General features: G+C 34.8%; 1 protein-coding gene across 1 annotated transcript in view; it reads right to left on the bottom strand.

Annotated features, from left to right (window-relative positions):
• The window catches only part of LOC116960240 (transcription initiation factor TFIID subunit 4-like), a 148933-nt gene that overhangs the window by 109337 nt on the left and 22292 nt on the right, over positions 1-17304 (bottom strand). Inside the window, exons 7-9 of the mRNA XM_042797413.1 lie at positions 15314-15571; positions 6055-6160; positions 1615-1729 (exon numbers count right to left, since the gene is read on the bottom strand). Of these exons, the coding sequence (XP_042653347.1) occupies positions 1615-1729; positions 6055-6160; positions 15314-15571 (479 nt within the window). The remainder of the gene's footprint in view (positions 1-1614; positions 1730-6054; positions 6161-15313; positions 15572-17304) is intronic.

A 17304-nucleotide genomic window follows, 5' to 3' on the forward strand; every position in this document is an offset into this window, starting at 1 on the left:
ATAGTCAGACATCTATTTGTCCTCAGGAGAGGTTAGGGGTTGAAATGCAAATATGCAAACAACTGAATTCTTTGTTAAGATATCAAGAAAAAGCTTGATCTTTGCTGCTGTTTAATAAATCCTTGCAATTTTATGGACTTATTTAAATGCAGCTTTGTGTCTTACTATTTTGAAGGAGAAAACAATGCAAGGAAACAAACACATTCATTCCGACTAAAATTTGTTCTCTAGAGGAAAAATGACATACACCCTTGACAGCTTATTTACCAAACTCACTAAAGATTTATTGATTTATCAATCAGTGCCTTGAGCATTTGCTTCTCCCCAAGGGAAAATTAACAATTCCAGCTAACCTAATATATTCTATGTATAAACTAAGTGAATGCAAGAATCAATCCTGGCACAGTTTACAACATCCAGTTAAAAAAATGCTGTCCCTTTTGGTGTATGTAAAATTGAAAGCTATACTAACGAAGAATAAATGCTCATGTTGCTTACAAACATAAAAAATACTTATTAAGACAGTACAATTGAACCCAACAGACATTTTAAATCATTTAAATACTCAGTGGGAGGCAAAAGCATTGGAAAATAAAAAATTGAATGATTTTGCTTCTAGATTAATACTAAGTACTACCACTATTAGTTGCAACACTGACATGCCTCAAAGCAGAGATATTTCAAAGAACTACAAATTCGGTTTTGCTCCACCTGCAAAAGGATATGACTGAAAATTAATTACCGGTTTGATGATGTCAGAGTAACATAAGAATTCCAGAAAACAAAAATGAAAATCTAGTAATATTTTGTTATTTAACAACAAAACGTTTAAGCACAAATAAAATGTACTTTCATCAGTGGAAAAAAAATTATAATTATGGTAGTGAAAGCAAAACACAGTAAACAAAAGATCAGCTTTTCACCACAAAGAGTAAAAAATATCCAAAATAAATATAAAATAGAAGTTTGAAGTACAAAAGAACTGGTATAGTAGCTCAATGCATCAATGCTACTCTATTGAACCTTTGCAGCACTGGATTACTACAGGGAGCCACAGAACGCCCCAGTCTCTGCTACCTAAATAAGCATGTGAAGAATTGATACAGCAACCTCTTCTCTTTAAAACCAAGAACAATCCTACACGCACACAAAGAAACCCCAAACCCCACTACCAAAACCATACACTATCTCCTCTATGTTGATGAGGGGATAGCTGCAAAAGCCTACTGACAGGATGCTTTGTCATCACAATTGGTATCTTCTCAGAAAGGTATGTTCCATATGAACGTTAGAATCCAATATATAAAATCATCCATGTGAGTTTTTTTAGAACTTCATACACGTAGTTCCATTTACCAGAAGTTTTATTATACTACACAAAACTGAAGGCTTTATTAATCATTGAAAAGCACATTTAGAGCAAAATCCTCAAGACATGTCATGACCCCCTCCCCTTTTTGAAAACAGAACTAAGAAAATTGCCATCCAATCATATTAAGAAAAGGCAGGAATTATTGTAAAACACTGCCCTCTGGTGTTAAGCCAATTCTAAATTGTATTTTATATTTAAGATCCCCCCCAACCATCCCACTGCTTTTTTTTTTTTTTTTTTACCTGAAAGAACCACCTCCAGGGTCATTCAGCTTGTTTTTCTGATTTGCAGAGACCTGAACACCAAAGCCCCCAGGACTTTTGCTGGCTTGTATTGTTGGTGCCTTCCCTACTGTGCCTGAAAAACACCAAGCAATGTTATTATGAGCTGTCTTAGACAATTTACATCAAAGAACCTTCTGTCCAGGAACTAAATTTAACTGTCTGTAAATTGCAAACAAAGGAAGTTATTATTTTTAAATATTACACTGCTGAAGAAGAACAATTTAAAATACAAAATTTATTGTAGTATTACAGTTTGTTCAATATTTACAGAATACTGAAGATTCAAAAACTGAAAACCATTAGCCATAACTGGTTATAATACACAAAATGGCTGTAAGTGTGTTTGCAATTGCCAGTAAACCACTTTTCTAGATAATCTACACAGAATAAAGAAGAAGCATTTTAAATGTTCTTAATACAAATGCTCTAAGTCACAGCCACCCAGGGTATTAACTATGTCTTTCACATTTTTTTACATAGTCATTGTTCTTTGTTGCAGTAAAAAACATGTATTTTCAGAGTTCAAAACATTATTTTAAATATTGTTAAATATTTTATACTGGGTGTAAAAGAAAAAACACTACTGTAAAATTTGACAGAACCCTCCTCATAAAGTTTGTCTTTTGTTTTCTCATTTTAAAAATGATGACTTAAAAGTAATTCATATCTGTATCTAGACTTTACAGATCTATATGCAGAAGTAAAACTGGGCTTTCTAAATGAGCCAAAGTGGACATTCAACTTCTTGTTCCAGTAAATTAAAAAATGGATATTAATTCCTCTCTAACATTTGGAAAAATATAACCAAAAATAATTACAAATTTATATTGTGAGTTATTAAATTATTATTATTATTATTATCATAATTATCATTATAATTTATTATCACTATATTTATTATCATTATTATTGGTGGTGTTAAAAACATTGTATCAGTATGCAAACTGAAAAAGCACTCACAAATGAAACTTTTGGAGTAAGCCCTCCCTTTACTACTTAACCACATGCTTACTTCGGTTATGTTCTGTATTTCCTTTAACACCACCTGTGTTTTGGCATGTGAAAATAATTAATTCATATGTCTACTTAACATACACGTCCTCATCTTTTTATTGTGTATCACTCAATTTCATTGAGCATTATATACAGTGTTTGAGATCTTGAGAAGCACATGAAAGTTATTCCTACATATCTATGACTCAATTGCATATAAATGATACGGTATGAACATTAGTAGAGTTACGTTATTTTTCTTTCATGAATTATAAAAACCTGAAACACAACTATCCCAACAAATCCTTTTAAGAACACTTCTTCGCTAAAACAAAAGTGTTAGCTCTGACTGAGTCAAGCACTACTTTTATTTTGAAGTCTTCATCAACTTCAATGTCTGATCTTAAAGTGAAACTAATTTGACAGTGTTCATTCAGTTCTTCAGTCTGTATAAACAAACTGTTGTGTGGACTCTCAACAGTAGCAAATACAAAACAAGATTTAGGACTTTAGGCTCCAAGCCTGGGAAACAAAAATATTTTGTCATCAGAAAATTCAACGTCCATGAGATGTCACAGATAGCATTAGTTCATGGACCAGAAAATTAATTTATTTTAGATTAACTAATTGAAAGGTTTTCTACTAAATAAACAGGAAGAAAAGAAATAACACAGTAATAAAAATCAGCAGATCTCTCCTTTCTACAATTAACATCTGGAAGATTAAAAGTGTGTTAACCTTGAAAATTATTGCAATAGCAAAATTAAGGTAACAGTAGCACTCCTCCAGAATTAGTATTATATTCCTTTAGAACTTGTATCAATGGTTTGTTTTCTACAGATAATAACTTTTGATTAAAGAAATAATAAAAAAAAAAGGTACAGCAACAAAGTATTTTACTTCTTGGTCTCAGGAAAACAGTATGTCTGCACTAGATACGGAAAAATTAAGTCTCACTTTCTTCCACTGCATGTATACGTAATTCTACTCAAATGGATCTGGCAAAGTAAATGTAAGTTTTGGGATGACATACAAGTTTTCTGGTTTAAATCACAACAGTGCACAATTAAGCAATTAGATACAAGATAGGGCTAAAACATTAATTTATGAGGCAGGGCGTATTTTGAAAATTAAAATCACCTGTGGGCCTAGATATTTCATGGGATTGGTAATGACATACAGAGTCTTTCACCACTGGGTCCTCATTTCAAATATTAAGTAGCATAATCTAGAGAAATAAGCCCAAATTTAGGAGTTTATAGATTCCTAGTTGTATTTCTGCACAGGTTAAATAGCTGCAATGAATAGTCTGGCTAATTATTTTATTCTTTGTCTCAATTCCCCCATCCATAAAATGCAATTTAACTAATTATTATATTGACAAGTGCTTTGATAAAGGAGTGTGAATTTTTTGTGCAATAACTATTGTGTTACTTCCCCTGGTGTGGAAGTAATTTTATTAATTTAAAAGTCCTTAAAGCCTGCCAACTTTAGCTATATTACTGTTTTAAAAAGCATTACAGTCTATTCACAGGGATGCATTAATATTAATGTAAAGATACATTACAATAGGAGATTCACTCCTATCTGAGAAGGAAAATGCACTATTCTGTGGAAGTCAGCTCAGTTCTGGTATAACTATCCTTAAAAAGTCACACTCCACAAAATTATACTACTGTAATTTTCTATATAGACCTCGTCCTATTCTAGTATCTTAACTCCTCCTACAGGAATACCTAGGCCAGTATAAAATATCATTATACTGGTGTTTACAGTAGAAATCTTAACAATATATCAAGATCAAAATAAACTAGTATCTGACAGTATGCCATAGCAGCGTTTCTTAGACCTGCAAGCATACAGGCAGACTTTTCTCCAGATGTGGGCTGCAGGAGGAACAGTTTTACAATGGCAGGTTTTCTAAATTTCCTTCTGCCTCATCTGTGTAAGCAAAACAATATACTGATGGGCTTAAACAACCTAGTAAATAGGAATAAGCTCACCTGAAATCAGGGCTTTGCAGGAATTGGCTTTTATGAACCGCTGTCTACCTTAAGCCAAACTGCCAGTTAAGCTGCATTTCATTGACTGATCAATGGCTATCATGAATAAACTTGTATTCTGAATCCACTGTTTAAAAGACAGATGCCAGTATCATGCAAATTCTTGGCACACTGTTGACATTCACAACTTAGAGACTGAACAAGCAAAGAAATTAAATCAGACTTCACTCTCAGACACATTAGTCGGAAGTGAAAGTTCATGCTATAAGATGCCAAATACCTTCCCTGTTAATAAACTCAGGACATGAGTATCAGTGCTATCGAATATACACCTTTTATTACAGATGCATTTCTTCCTAGCTTGGAAAAACAGCCTACAGGATTACAGTGAGAGCTTGGTCTCCATGTCCATTCAAGCTATGGATGTTCTGAAGAGAACAGAGCAAGTAGAACATCAACTGCTATTAACAGTGATCACTGGGTTTTCTGATGCTTTCTTTCCAAAGGAGAACAGAAAAGACCAAGCAATAAAGTCAAATAGGCAGCAATAGCTTTTATGTGCATTTAAACTACTTTGATTTCCAATTCAATACCTGAAGATGACAAGCTCTGTATTCCATTACAAACCCCCAGTTATCTAAATGCCCACATCCAAAAAGATGCTCTCACCCATAATCAGGAAAAATAAAAACCAAGCCTAACAGGTCTAGTGGTGGAAAGAGACAAATGGATATTTATTATAAAGTAAGAAGGTTTCAAGAACCCTCTTAAGTGGGATGTATCAGCCAGATGTTAATCCACTTGTGCACAGACAGATGAGGAAGTTGTGTACAAACCACACCTCTTGCTCCCCTGGCTAATCATGGCATAACAGGTTGCTCTGACCTCACCAGAGAGTAAACATACTGGCAGGAAAAAAAAAAAAAAAGGCATGTGGGTTGACAAATTTCTCTAGAACTCCTACCTTGACCTCTGTAGCTGCAGAGACAGTGACTACCATGTTCTACTTCAGGAGTAAAAGTTAAATGCAGTATGATTACATTGAGGCATCCTCTAGGCTTCAGGAAAAAAAGAATTTATTTTCTGGCCCAAAATTAGAGCTTAGGACAGTCAAGAGTCAAGCTCCTGACTTCTTTCAGAACTTTCCATGAAAAACTGCTGAGTAAGGAGCTAAGCATGTGAGAGTCAAGTCTTAAGGTTGTTTCAAAACATTCCACTGTGGTGGTCTGAAATACCTTGAAACTGCAGAGTGAAAACACGCATTCCTCAGCCAGTATAAAGTAAAAAATAAATGTCAAGCCTGCCAATGTCAACACTGTAAGTTTTTCCCATGCTACTAGTTTGTAATTACAATGAAATTCATACAAAGGTAACAATCTCACTAAAACATTTAAACCCATACCTTGTGGTCTAATGGTCTGAGTTATTACCACTGGCATCCTAATCTGGGTAGTCTGGCAAGCAGGGTTTCGTTTCACAGTTTGAGCAGATGTTGACTGGATAATCTGCTATTATTAAAAAAAAGTATACTTATATTATACTCTTTATACACAAACACACACAACGTAAATATACTAATACCTGTAATTACTAATATAAGCATGTGGATCTCTAAAAGCACAACCAGCTAGTGACAAAAGTCATATTCATGTAATGCATGTGGTTGTGTGTGTGTGTATATATCTATTTTGCCATTATGCCTTAAAAAAAAATCAAATAATATTTGACACAAATGTCATATCTCACAACCTTCATAAAAAATATATTTCCAAGTAGTAAGGTAAACATTGAAGTTTAGACTTCAGTCTTCAGAAATTTTACTAGGAAGAAAAGCATTTTTGTAGAAGAAAAAGCAGCAATAATTGTAGGTATCCACCTACAACCGTTAGGCCTTTCACTATATATCTACGCTTTTTAAAGAAAATACATACTGAAAGTTCTAAAATATTATGGGTTTCAAAATTAGTTATACACAACAGAGAAAACAAATGTTTTGTGGTGATCATATACTATCCATATTTTAAATGTTAATTGGATATTCTCAAGGTTTCACTTACTACTAAACCAAGTTCTGAAGTCCTTACCCAAAACTGAAACTGGGTCAAAAACTCAGAATTTGACCCATAAACAAATCAAATAAAAAAGAAAAACCCTGCAAGGATCATGTCTAAGCAACAGTAAAATGTATGTTCATGAATCAGTGACAAAGTAGGCACAGATGTAATGAACAGAGGATTCAAAAAGATACGTGGACGCTGCAGAGCTGGAAAAAAAAATCCATAAATAAACTCTGAAAACAAAACACAGGCAAATAGCTGTGAATAAGATTATAACCACAACTCAGGCATGACAATTTCAGAAGTCATGTGCTCTTCACAGTCACAACTATATTACTCCCATTGCATAGTGTGTCTGCTGTTTCTGAATTACTCCTCTCGGTCTCACACCCACAGGATGCAGTATTCCCTTCTAGAAGACAATATGCCACATTACACACTACTACATGAAGCACATGGGAACCACTGCACCTTTATTCAGCACCAGTCAGCATTATTCTTACAAGTGTATCTAAACCATTATTATTTAGCTGAATAATGAATGGCCAAATCTCTGACTTCAAAGTATGCTATGGAGAAAAGGAAAGGAGAAACAGTATTTTCAAACCAGATGTAAAAGTAAAGAATGAAGAGGCTACGGAACAAATAGGAACTTGTTCCATCAGCAGGAAACAGGGCCAGGAAGAGAGGTGTCAACTACAAACAAGAAAAGAATAATGAGGGAACAAGACCTGTAAGGTGGTCTGGACCAAAAAAAAAAAAAAAGCCAAAAAAAAAACAACCAACTGGACAAAACAAATAGGGCCATTTTGTAGTTAGACAATTGCATTCTGTACATCCTAAAATATTAAAAGTTGAAAAGTCATAATAAACCTGTGGACATAGAAGTATTAGCAATAGCTACTTTGCAGAAAGAGAAAAGGGGAAAAAAAATCAAAGATTCAGCTATGGACACTGAAGGAGCATTTGTACCAAGCGCAGAAATGGAGCAAATGGATGTAAATTTACTTGGTCAAGACAGGCAGTGAGTAAACAGTGACACTCAGAGGGGAAAGAATAAAGTACCTATCATGCTTAAAAACAGGAAAGAAAGAGGTGATATATGAAAATGAGGGAAAAAGTTGAATTTGACTGCACTTTGATGCACAGGAAACATGTCCAAGTATATTTTAATAAGGAGACAGAACAGCCCACAGAAAAAACAAAGACTACATTGGAATGAAAGAAGGAGAATGTTGCCACTTATACAACAATTTATTGGATGAGTTTCCAGAGAATAGTGAAGAAAAGCAGCCATACCTTAACCGGCCAGAAGCCAGGCAAAAAGGAGATATATGTGACCTGTGGATAGAATTACTATCTGGTATTACAGTAACTGTCTGCAATTATATCTTTTTTCTCTCTGTGAAGCAAGCAGCTTCTACAGTTCAGAATCAAGTTCTGTTTCACCTGATCAGTATTTTCATGTGAGTACCCTAAAGAATGAGTCACTAACACCATTAAAGATAGGACAATATTTAACCATTTAAGATGACATAAATAATGGCAATGTTTTCTTTACTATCAAATACATTAAAAAAAATGTTAACAAGTACTGTACTAGGACTTCAACACATGTAAAAGTGCTGAAAGTATACAAAATGACTGAGTAATAAACTTTTCCAAGGGACACAGATCAAAACCATTATCTTAAATTCCATACAGAAACCAATCAGCAACAAGCATGTACTGTCTAAAAGAAACAACTGCACCTGACCTCAGAGCAACTTTTTACACTAACTTAAATTCCAGTTGCTATACGGTTTTAAGATACATTTCAACACAGACATCATCTTCAGATCTGGAAGTGAATAAGGAATGAACATTAGTAATTTGTTACTGAAACAGAATGCGTAACCTTTGCAGACAAACAAAAGACATCGTAAAACCTGATGAATCAGAAGTAATTGACCCTGCATTAAAATTTTTAAACAATCTAAACAACCCTTCATCAATTAAAATAATTCAAGATGTTCTAATCCTCTTGTCTAATTTTCCAACAGCATAAACATTACCACTATGTCCTTAACTTGGCCTGAAAAGTGTAGACAATGAACAAGGTACTAGCAAGCTAGTATGGGAGATTATTAATTTAACCAAATTATTTCATATTTCCTCACAGCCTAAAAATACACACAATGAGTGTACCCCATCTAATGTTACCTATTCATATGCTGAACCAATGCTGAATCCCAAATGATCAGTTTGTAAGCATCAATTTACTAGCCCAGACTGATATAGAAGATATAGAAGCGGATGTTTTAGTATACTGAGGTTATCAGAGACATTACTTTAGCCTTCAGAAAAGGGCAGATCTTATTGCTGTCTGCAACCATCCAATGGGAAGATGTTGAGAAGATAGGTCAGACTCTCTCAGAGGTGCAGAGCAGAAGAATGTGACACAATGGGCACAAGTTGGAATATGGTAAATTTCAATTTAATATAAAGAAAAAGTAAAATTTACCATGAGCTTGGGCAAGCACTGCAAGAGGCTGCCCAGAGCAGCTGTATAGTCTCATCTTAAAGATATTCAAAACATGACTGGTCAAGGCCCTGGTCAACATGCTAACCTGTAAGCAGGAGGTTGGACTTGACACCTTTCACCACTACATCCATGATCATAATATCAGTGATCTTATAAAAGTGCTGAGTCAGAAAAGGTAACAAGACAGAATATAAAAGTCTTCAAAGTTTACAGAAAGTGTTTATCACTCCATGTCCACTAAAAAGAAGGGAAGCCATTTTCATTATTACTTCCACCATTAAAGATAGCAAGCACAACAACAGAACAGTAACAACAAAGGCACAGAATATAGAAAAGATATAATGTGATTTAGCCATTGCCTGGATTTGATAATGAGTCTAGAATATATCAAAATTACCAAACAAAATTATGATCAAGACAGTGCCAAGAGTGTCCATTTCTGAAATTCACACTATTTTCACATCTGTAAAAAGGGATGTTTATACAAAGGTTCTTCCACAAAACAAGCACACTTATGAAGATGAAAAAGGGATATTTAAGTCACACTACTGATAACCAGAATAACAAAGAGGTGGCAACTGAAATAGTAATTTTTCTTAAGGCCCATCAAAATAGATTCAATAACTGTGTGAGAATGAACTAATAGTGCTCTCTGGTCCTCATTTCAAGCCAAAAGGTGATGATCATACCATGACAGGTGTGAATCTTCTAGTGAGTATGTTATTGCAGGACAAAGAACAAATTACAGATGTGAGCACAGACCAATAATTAACAACACAAATGACCAAGAAATACACACTGAGAAAGAATTCAGACAAAGCATATAAAATATATAAAAGTAGAAAGTCTAATATCTTCTGTTCTCTTTCTCTTATCTAAATAGGAGATACTAAACAAAAATGAAAGCTACTACCTACAAACCGTTGAAACAAAAAGTCCTTTGGGACAATTAGATTAGAACTCACTGATAAAATTTTTGATGTCAAGGATTTTGCAAGTCTCAACAGTATAGAAGCTGCTTTACCAATGCAGATGCATGGGGTCCCAATAACATTCTTCCCCTTACTTGACAAGGGCTGCAAAGTCAGCCTGACTCAATTTACATAAATCACACTGCAACAAAAGCATCTGATCAAAAAGCTTAACTGTATCAGATACAACAATAAAAACAAAAGCATGGGAAAGAGAAGCTTCTGCAAAGAATTGAAAATAAAAATAAATTTGGAATATACCTCCTTTACCAAGCATTTTTTCTCTCAATTAAGTTAAGAAAAGTATTGCAGAAGGAAGAAACAAGCCACTTGTAAATGTACAAAATTCAGAATGGCTATGGTCTGATATGACATTTATCTTCACTCATGAGTAAACACTTACTAACTCACTTGTGGCTATGCCACTTGTGATTTATCAGTCTACTCACTCCTGAAGATAAATGTCATATCAAACCCCAGCTATCATGTCATCTGGCAGCATTAACTTACAATGTTCATGCTTTTATGGGTCAAGAATTCATATTTACCGTTGTTTATCATGCTGTAACATTTACAATTTTTCAACAGTGCCTCAAAATTTGAATAAGCAATTATTTTTCCTCCCAAATGAAAAAAAAAAAAAAATCTTTTTTTAAAACTCAGCATATATGTTTAATGTTAATATGACAACAATATTGTTCCACAGAGTATATTTTTTCAAAGAAGCAATGAAGAAAAATAAACCCAAAAGCCACTGGATCACTTGTCCCAGCTGCTCTGCAGTCTATTAAACAATTCTTCCTATTGTATTCCACCTGGTCTAATTTTGAATGTTTTCAACGATGGCTTTTTCATCACCGCCTTTGGGAGCCTGATCTAATAATCTGTCTTACTGTAAGGATATTTTGCCTTATATCCTCCTACTCCTACTTTGCTTAATTATATCTTGTTATTCATATTTAGACCACTCCAAATAATTCATCAATATACTTTTAAAATACCTGTAAATATTTTTTATCCTCCTCTTTAGTCAGTGTTCGAAAAAGTTACATGTGTTCAACTCCTAAGCTTTTCTTTTAGTCTTGGCTTTCAAGTCTGTCCTTTAATTACCATCTTTTGTTACTGGTTTCCAAACAGCATTCATTGCCAATATCCTCTTTATATTAAGGAACAGCCCATAAAATTCTGAAAGTAAAGTTCATGATAACAACTCAGAAAACTACTAGGCTGTATTTCCAACAGGCCTAACATTGTGTCAACTGCAGACTTTGTTCCTGCTAATGGATCCCAGACAACTAATGCTCAACAGCCATTTTTATTTAAATTTTATTGTATACCAAATTCCAAGTCAGAAACTAGATCTTTATTAATTCATTAATAGAAACTACTCCTTTTATCCACATAGCCATTTTTTACTCTTCCATTTCTAAGCTGTCCTGCACATATGGCAAACAAAAATACTTCCTGTCACTAAAATGTGCATAAATTATGATCATTCAACAACAGAGAACTAATGCCAGAAAAAGCGTCAGCAGAAAATTAAAAAGCAAAGCAGAACATTCCCATATAACATAATGCTTATTCTGCTGTTGTATCTTGTTTCCAAATTCCATTACTCTATCTCACCTTTTGGGAGTCTCCAACAACTATGACAGTCCCTGGAAAAGTGTTAGTAAATGTTTTAGAAAATACTATTCTAATGTAACTTAGAATATGGCAAAATCTTCCCTCTGGACACTGCACAATTTACTGCAGCAACAGTCCAGGTGTATTTCTATACATCTTTCCTAATCCTAGAACTGCACAAATCTTTATATTGCTTTGTATATATTCAAATTTGTTTTAATTAAGATGGATTACTTTGAATTTCTTACTGTTTCTTTATCATTTACATTTAATAATTGGCTTCAACCTCCAGAAGTACTTTCTGTCAACACAATATATAGAGTGCTAATCCATCTCCATTACTCATCAGTCTACTTGAAAGTTCAACATAAAGAACATGTCTCTCATTCATAGAAATTTTGCCTGCTATAACACCCAGAACAAGACAGGTAATGTCTGCATATATAGGGCTATCTAGAGCTCCTGTACCCTAAGAATGACAATTCAGACAAACTTTGAACATTGCACTTAGAACAATTAAGAAAATTGATTGCTGGCTTATCTAATTAGTGTCTCACCAATAAAATAAAATCTTAAGATTATTCCCCTTTTCCCTAGCTAGAAGTAGTTACCAGTATTAGGAGCACTGTCTAGCTCATCAAAGCATAGCTTTTTCATAGTTTTGGAACAATATTCCAGTATTTTACAAAACATATAAATAAAATAGTGTCCTCTTTCATATCCACTAACACTATACATTTTAATGATGAAGTCTCCTTTGCACAATCTATACTGCATGCTGAACAGCACAGACGGAATTCTCATGTTGCAAGATACGTCAGTATAACTGGAAGAAGTACCACCACATCCGACCCCTTTGTAAAACAGAAAAGTCTAAAGAAAGGGACAGCTAACAGATTTTCCATTTTAAAAGAAACTAGACCACCATAAACTGGCTGGTATGAAAGGATCTATATTCCATAACAGACTTGCCCTTCTGCAGCTGGACAGTTTGCAAAGCCAGCTGGAACTCTCTCCAGTGAGCTTCAGGCTTGGAAAATCTGGAGCTCAGCCAGTTTCCTCCATCAGTGCTGGCCACCCTTAGGCAAGTCAGCTGTAATCTTCCTCTTCTGAAAAAGTCCCAGGCAAGATGGCCAGCAGCTATCTGCTGTGTTCTGATTTTGGGGAGCACTAAGAAGTGTGAAGAGTGTGATCACTGTCACCACAAAAAAGCCAATACTTACTAGTGTGTTATGGAGATGCTGCTGGATTGTCTGCTCGGCACCTGAGTTGATGGTTGTTGTGGTATGTAAGACTTTTTTTATGCAGTAACTTTTACTGTCTGGTGATGATTTTGTCTGTATAGAACTAACTTGAGGGCCATTAAGAAGTATTTGGTTAATGTAATGTTTGGTTCTATTAACTTATTGTTGATAAACTGAAAATAAATACAGAAAGACAGTTTTACAGTAAAGCAAATAAATCATAATTTTTAATGTATTAACTTGTCCCTAAATATTTTCTAGAAAATCAATAGTATTAAGCATGTTTTGCTCTGTGCATTTTGCTACCTTTTGAAAACGCAGTGGTCATTTCATATACCCAGTAGGATGAAATTCAATCCTAGATCTAGGACCTCCTTACCGACAGAAAAACAACTTCTTTTGCCCATCAGATCAATCTCCACAATATATTACTTTGGCAGCTTTCAGCTCCCTCATACTGCATTAGGTATGTTGAATAAGGTGACAGAGCAACACTTCATACTGTTAATCTCTACTCCGATTAACATCATGATTGCTTGCTTTGAGTATGCATTGACATGTGAGAGAGATACAGAAGGCGTCTCTCATAAATTTGGCTTTATCCCATTCAGAAAATATTCCACAAGAACCGTAAGAGTAAGAATTTCTGTGGACTTACTGATATTTTTCTTCTACATCAGTGTTTCTCAAAAGGTCAGGTGCAACCTCACCTGTACCTAGTAGGTACAGGAGTGTTTGAAGTGGGTTGCAAAACACTGGAAAAAGCCATGTTACTTGGCAGTAGATTAGTCGTAAGATTGTAGCATGAGATAAGGCTAGACTTACTGGCCATGAACGGGCATACTTGCAAGGAACCTGTCAACTGCTGTCAGAAATTTGCTTTCTCCAGGATAGGGAGTAATTTTTATGCCTACTGCCTGTAATTACACCAGTTCCTGCTCCCCTACCTTGAAGAACCAAATTCAGTCTCACAAAACATGGACAAACCAAAAAGAAGTCACAAAAAGTCTGAGGAACACTTTCCTAATTAATACAACAGTCCAGAAGGGGTGGGGAGAACCCATCTTACAAAAAGAAAGAATGCAAGAGGCTGAGCAGAAAGCAGCTGAGTTAAGGGGCAAAATATCCATGTCTTACATGTATTACAAAAGACAGTCAGAAGTCTTAGCATTTATGATGTTCTTACACATTAAAACTATGCTCACTAAAGGTTAAGTGAGGTAAAAGGTAAAATCATATTAATTTCATTTTAAAGTTAGTAATTTAACAGCTAGAAAGTGCAAAAGAAATATTCTCTCTCCACACACCCTACAAATTATTTATATCCTTTATGGTGCCTATAAACTCAAGGAATGGATCACTGTAAGGTTTCACATTATCATATGTGCATTTCTGAATCTCAGTAATATAAATTTTTACCAACTTGATACACCTTCTGGAACTTGTCAATTTGATTTTGAAACCTAAGTCAAGTGCTTTACTCATACATACACAGAAGCCACAAAGGAACTCTTACATCTTTGCCTGAAGGATGATAATGCCTGTATAAACTCAAGGCCTTGTAAAAATCCTAAACATACTTTAATTACAACCGTAACCACACATGCAAGATCCTATGTAACAGCGGGACAAATTCACCACATACTCAGTGAGTAATTGGCTGTGTAGTTGCCTTATCGATAGTGCTTTTGAAATTAATGAGTCTAAGCACATAATACTCCAATATGCACAAGGACAACATATTTCAGTAAAAAACAAAGTATGGCACTATTTCTAAACAAAACATGCTGGTGCAGTACAGCTATTATTCTACAAGATTTTATACCTATGTGTAGAATAGTTTAAGATGAGATAGAGTTAATTTTAATGCAGAATAATCTAACCAAAGCAGCATACCTAATGACTTACTAAAGATTATACTATTGCCTTTATGTCTTGAAAAGCTTTCTGTTCCGCATTTGTAATTAACTCAAATTCCACTGTGCTCATATAAAAATCACTGTATTCCAGACAAACAGGTCAAGAGTATAGCGTCTTAAGTTTAAGCTATGTTAGTAATGTTACCTAAACTGAAGGTTGAACATACATGTGAACTGTCATAAAATAAGGTACTGCTCCGTATCACAGAATATGACAGAAACAAACAAAAAAGTATTTTCCCAAACAAGCTGCAATAAAAATAACATTGAAAACTGAAATTCAGTTTGTTAAGAATTCTCTTTTACACCACAGTACCTACCAGTTGAGAACTTTGATTTGACTGTACCACCTTAACCTGAGGAGGCTGCACTGTATTTGATACAGAGACTGTGCAAATGCTGTTTGGTTGCCTTATTCCTATTGTCTGCGTTGTGACAACAGAGGAAATGCTTCCAGAGGCAGACTGAGGTATAACTTGTGATAGCTTGGTTTGTTGAAGTGACTGCTGAGACGGCTGTCCTTGCAAAACTGAATGTTGACTATTCAGTAAAGATTGTCTCAGTGCAGGTAGACTTTTCTAGAAACAGAAGAAAGTTTATGAAATATCAAATTTAGCATGTTGACAAAATTATTTTGAAATCTGCTGTAAACATAAATAAAAGAATTCAACATTCTTTCCAATTTTACTATCTGCCTATTTGTCAAAAAGTAGTAAGATTGAACAAAATTTCCAAGAGGGAAAGTTCAGTTTACATTTTTAGTAACCTTTCAATTTGGATTTAGCAACCCTACAGATTTTGATGTGCCCTAATTCCACCATAGCAGTAAAATATAACACTCCCCTCCTCCAGACTATCGAGAACTTGTAGCTTAGGTCTTTGGAAGGACAAAAATTGGAAATAGAAAAGCCAAATCGTAAGAACAACCCTCCTCCCAAAGCATTCTAGAAGTAAGCTGCACCAATTTACTACTTCTGACATGCCTCTAGTACCTAGAACAAGATGATTTAACTGTTGATGCCCTACAGCAATAGCTGTTTACAGTATGATTCCTGATCTAACATATTCTGACTGGATTAGAAGAGTGTACTATTGTATGCTTCATGTTCAGACCAGTTCAACCAAAAAATATACTTCTCAAAGGCTATATACTAGGCCTTCACAAATAAACTTTTTACCTTTTAAGTGGTAGTAGTGTTCTTTTGAAGTGCTCCCCCCAGGCAGCTATAGAATGCAACAGTGTTTAGCCCAAGCTACAGCTCTTTCTAAATTTCTAATATTTATTTAAAAACGTAATGCCTGTTGCCAACAAGGGACTTCAAAGCAAGGAAACAAGTTAAAACTTATCATGATGCTAGAAGTGACTCCAGTATAGGAGCAGGAAAAGGCATAAATAGGGTTAATGATAACTTGAAAAAACAGAAGCAGAGGGAGAGAGTTCTGAAGAAAAGTTGAAGGGAGAGCAAAAAGCAGAAATCTGTCCTAAACTGTGAAGTTTTGGACTAGAAGAAAAATTCTTTTAGAATTTCAGTTGTGGTTTTGTTGGGGCATAATTAAACACATTTTGTATGTTTACATATAATCTTGCATATGGAAGCTATTTTAGCTAATGTAGAAGAACCAATTAAAAGTTAAATTTATCCCCACATATACTAACTTAGGACACAACAATAAATCCATTTGTTATCACATTAGAATTTTGATTATAGATTAGTTCCAAACTACACACAGGATCCGCTAATCAATTATTTCAACAGCATTACCCAGTTTAGTTCTTCATAATCACCATTACACATGCACTGAAAGTTAATGACCCAAATGTAGATTAAAAAGCTTACTGACGCATTCTATAGAAGTAACTTGTGACTCTTCCAAATGTGAATGCTGTACTACTTCACAAAAAATTACCTACTACCACAGAAAAGGATATGCATTATAACAGTAAAGGATCACTACAGAATAGTCAATGGATGATTTCCAAACTAGGGAGTAACTGCTTTTTTTATATGAATCTAATTACTACAATATTCTAGATCAGGGCTACTCAAACAGCAAACTCCACATTAGCTCTGGATGAAAAACTTTTCTTAAACCTAAACCAAGGCCCCAAACACATGAGGTCTCCCTCCTGTGAGAAAATCCCTATTTCTTACCATTCTCTCAACCTGTCCAGGCGCAGTCAGCTGCAGCACACAGCCACAGCAACCCACCACCAGAGCAGCAAGCAGCACCTGGCTGGCCTAACAGAGATGGGAGCCTGCACATGACTTCCAGCCAACATTTCAGCAGAAATTGGCAGCACAAAGTAAAA

The sequence above is a fragment of the Tyto alba genome, unplaced genomic scaffold, assembly GCF_018691265.1.
Source record: "Tyto alba isolate M040663 unplaced genomic scaffold, T.alba_DEE_v4.0 Super-Scaffold_26, whole genome shotgun sequence".
Lineage (NCBI taxonomy): Eukaryota > Metazoa > Chordata > Aves > Strigiformes > Tytonidae > Tyto > Tyto alba.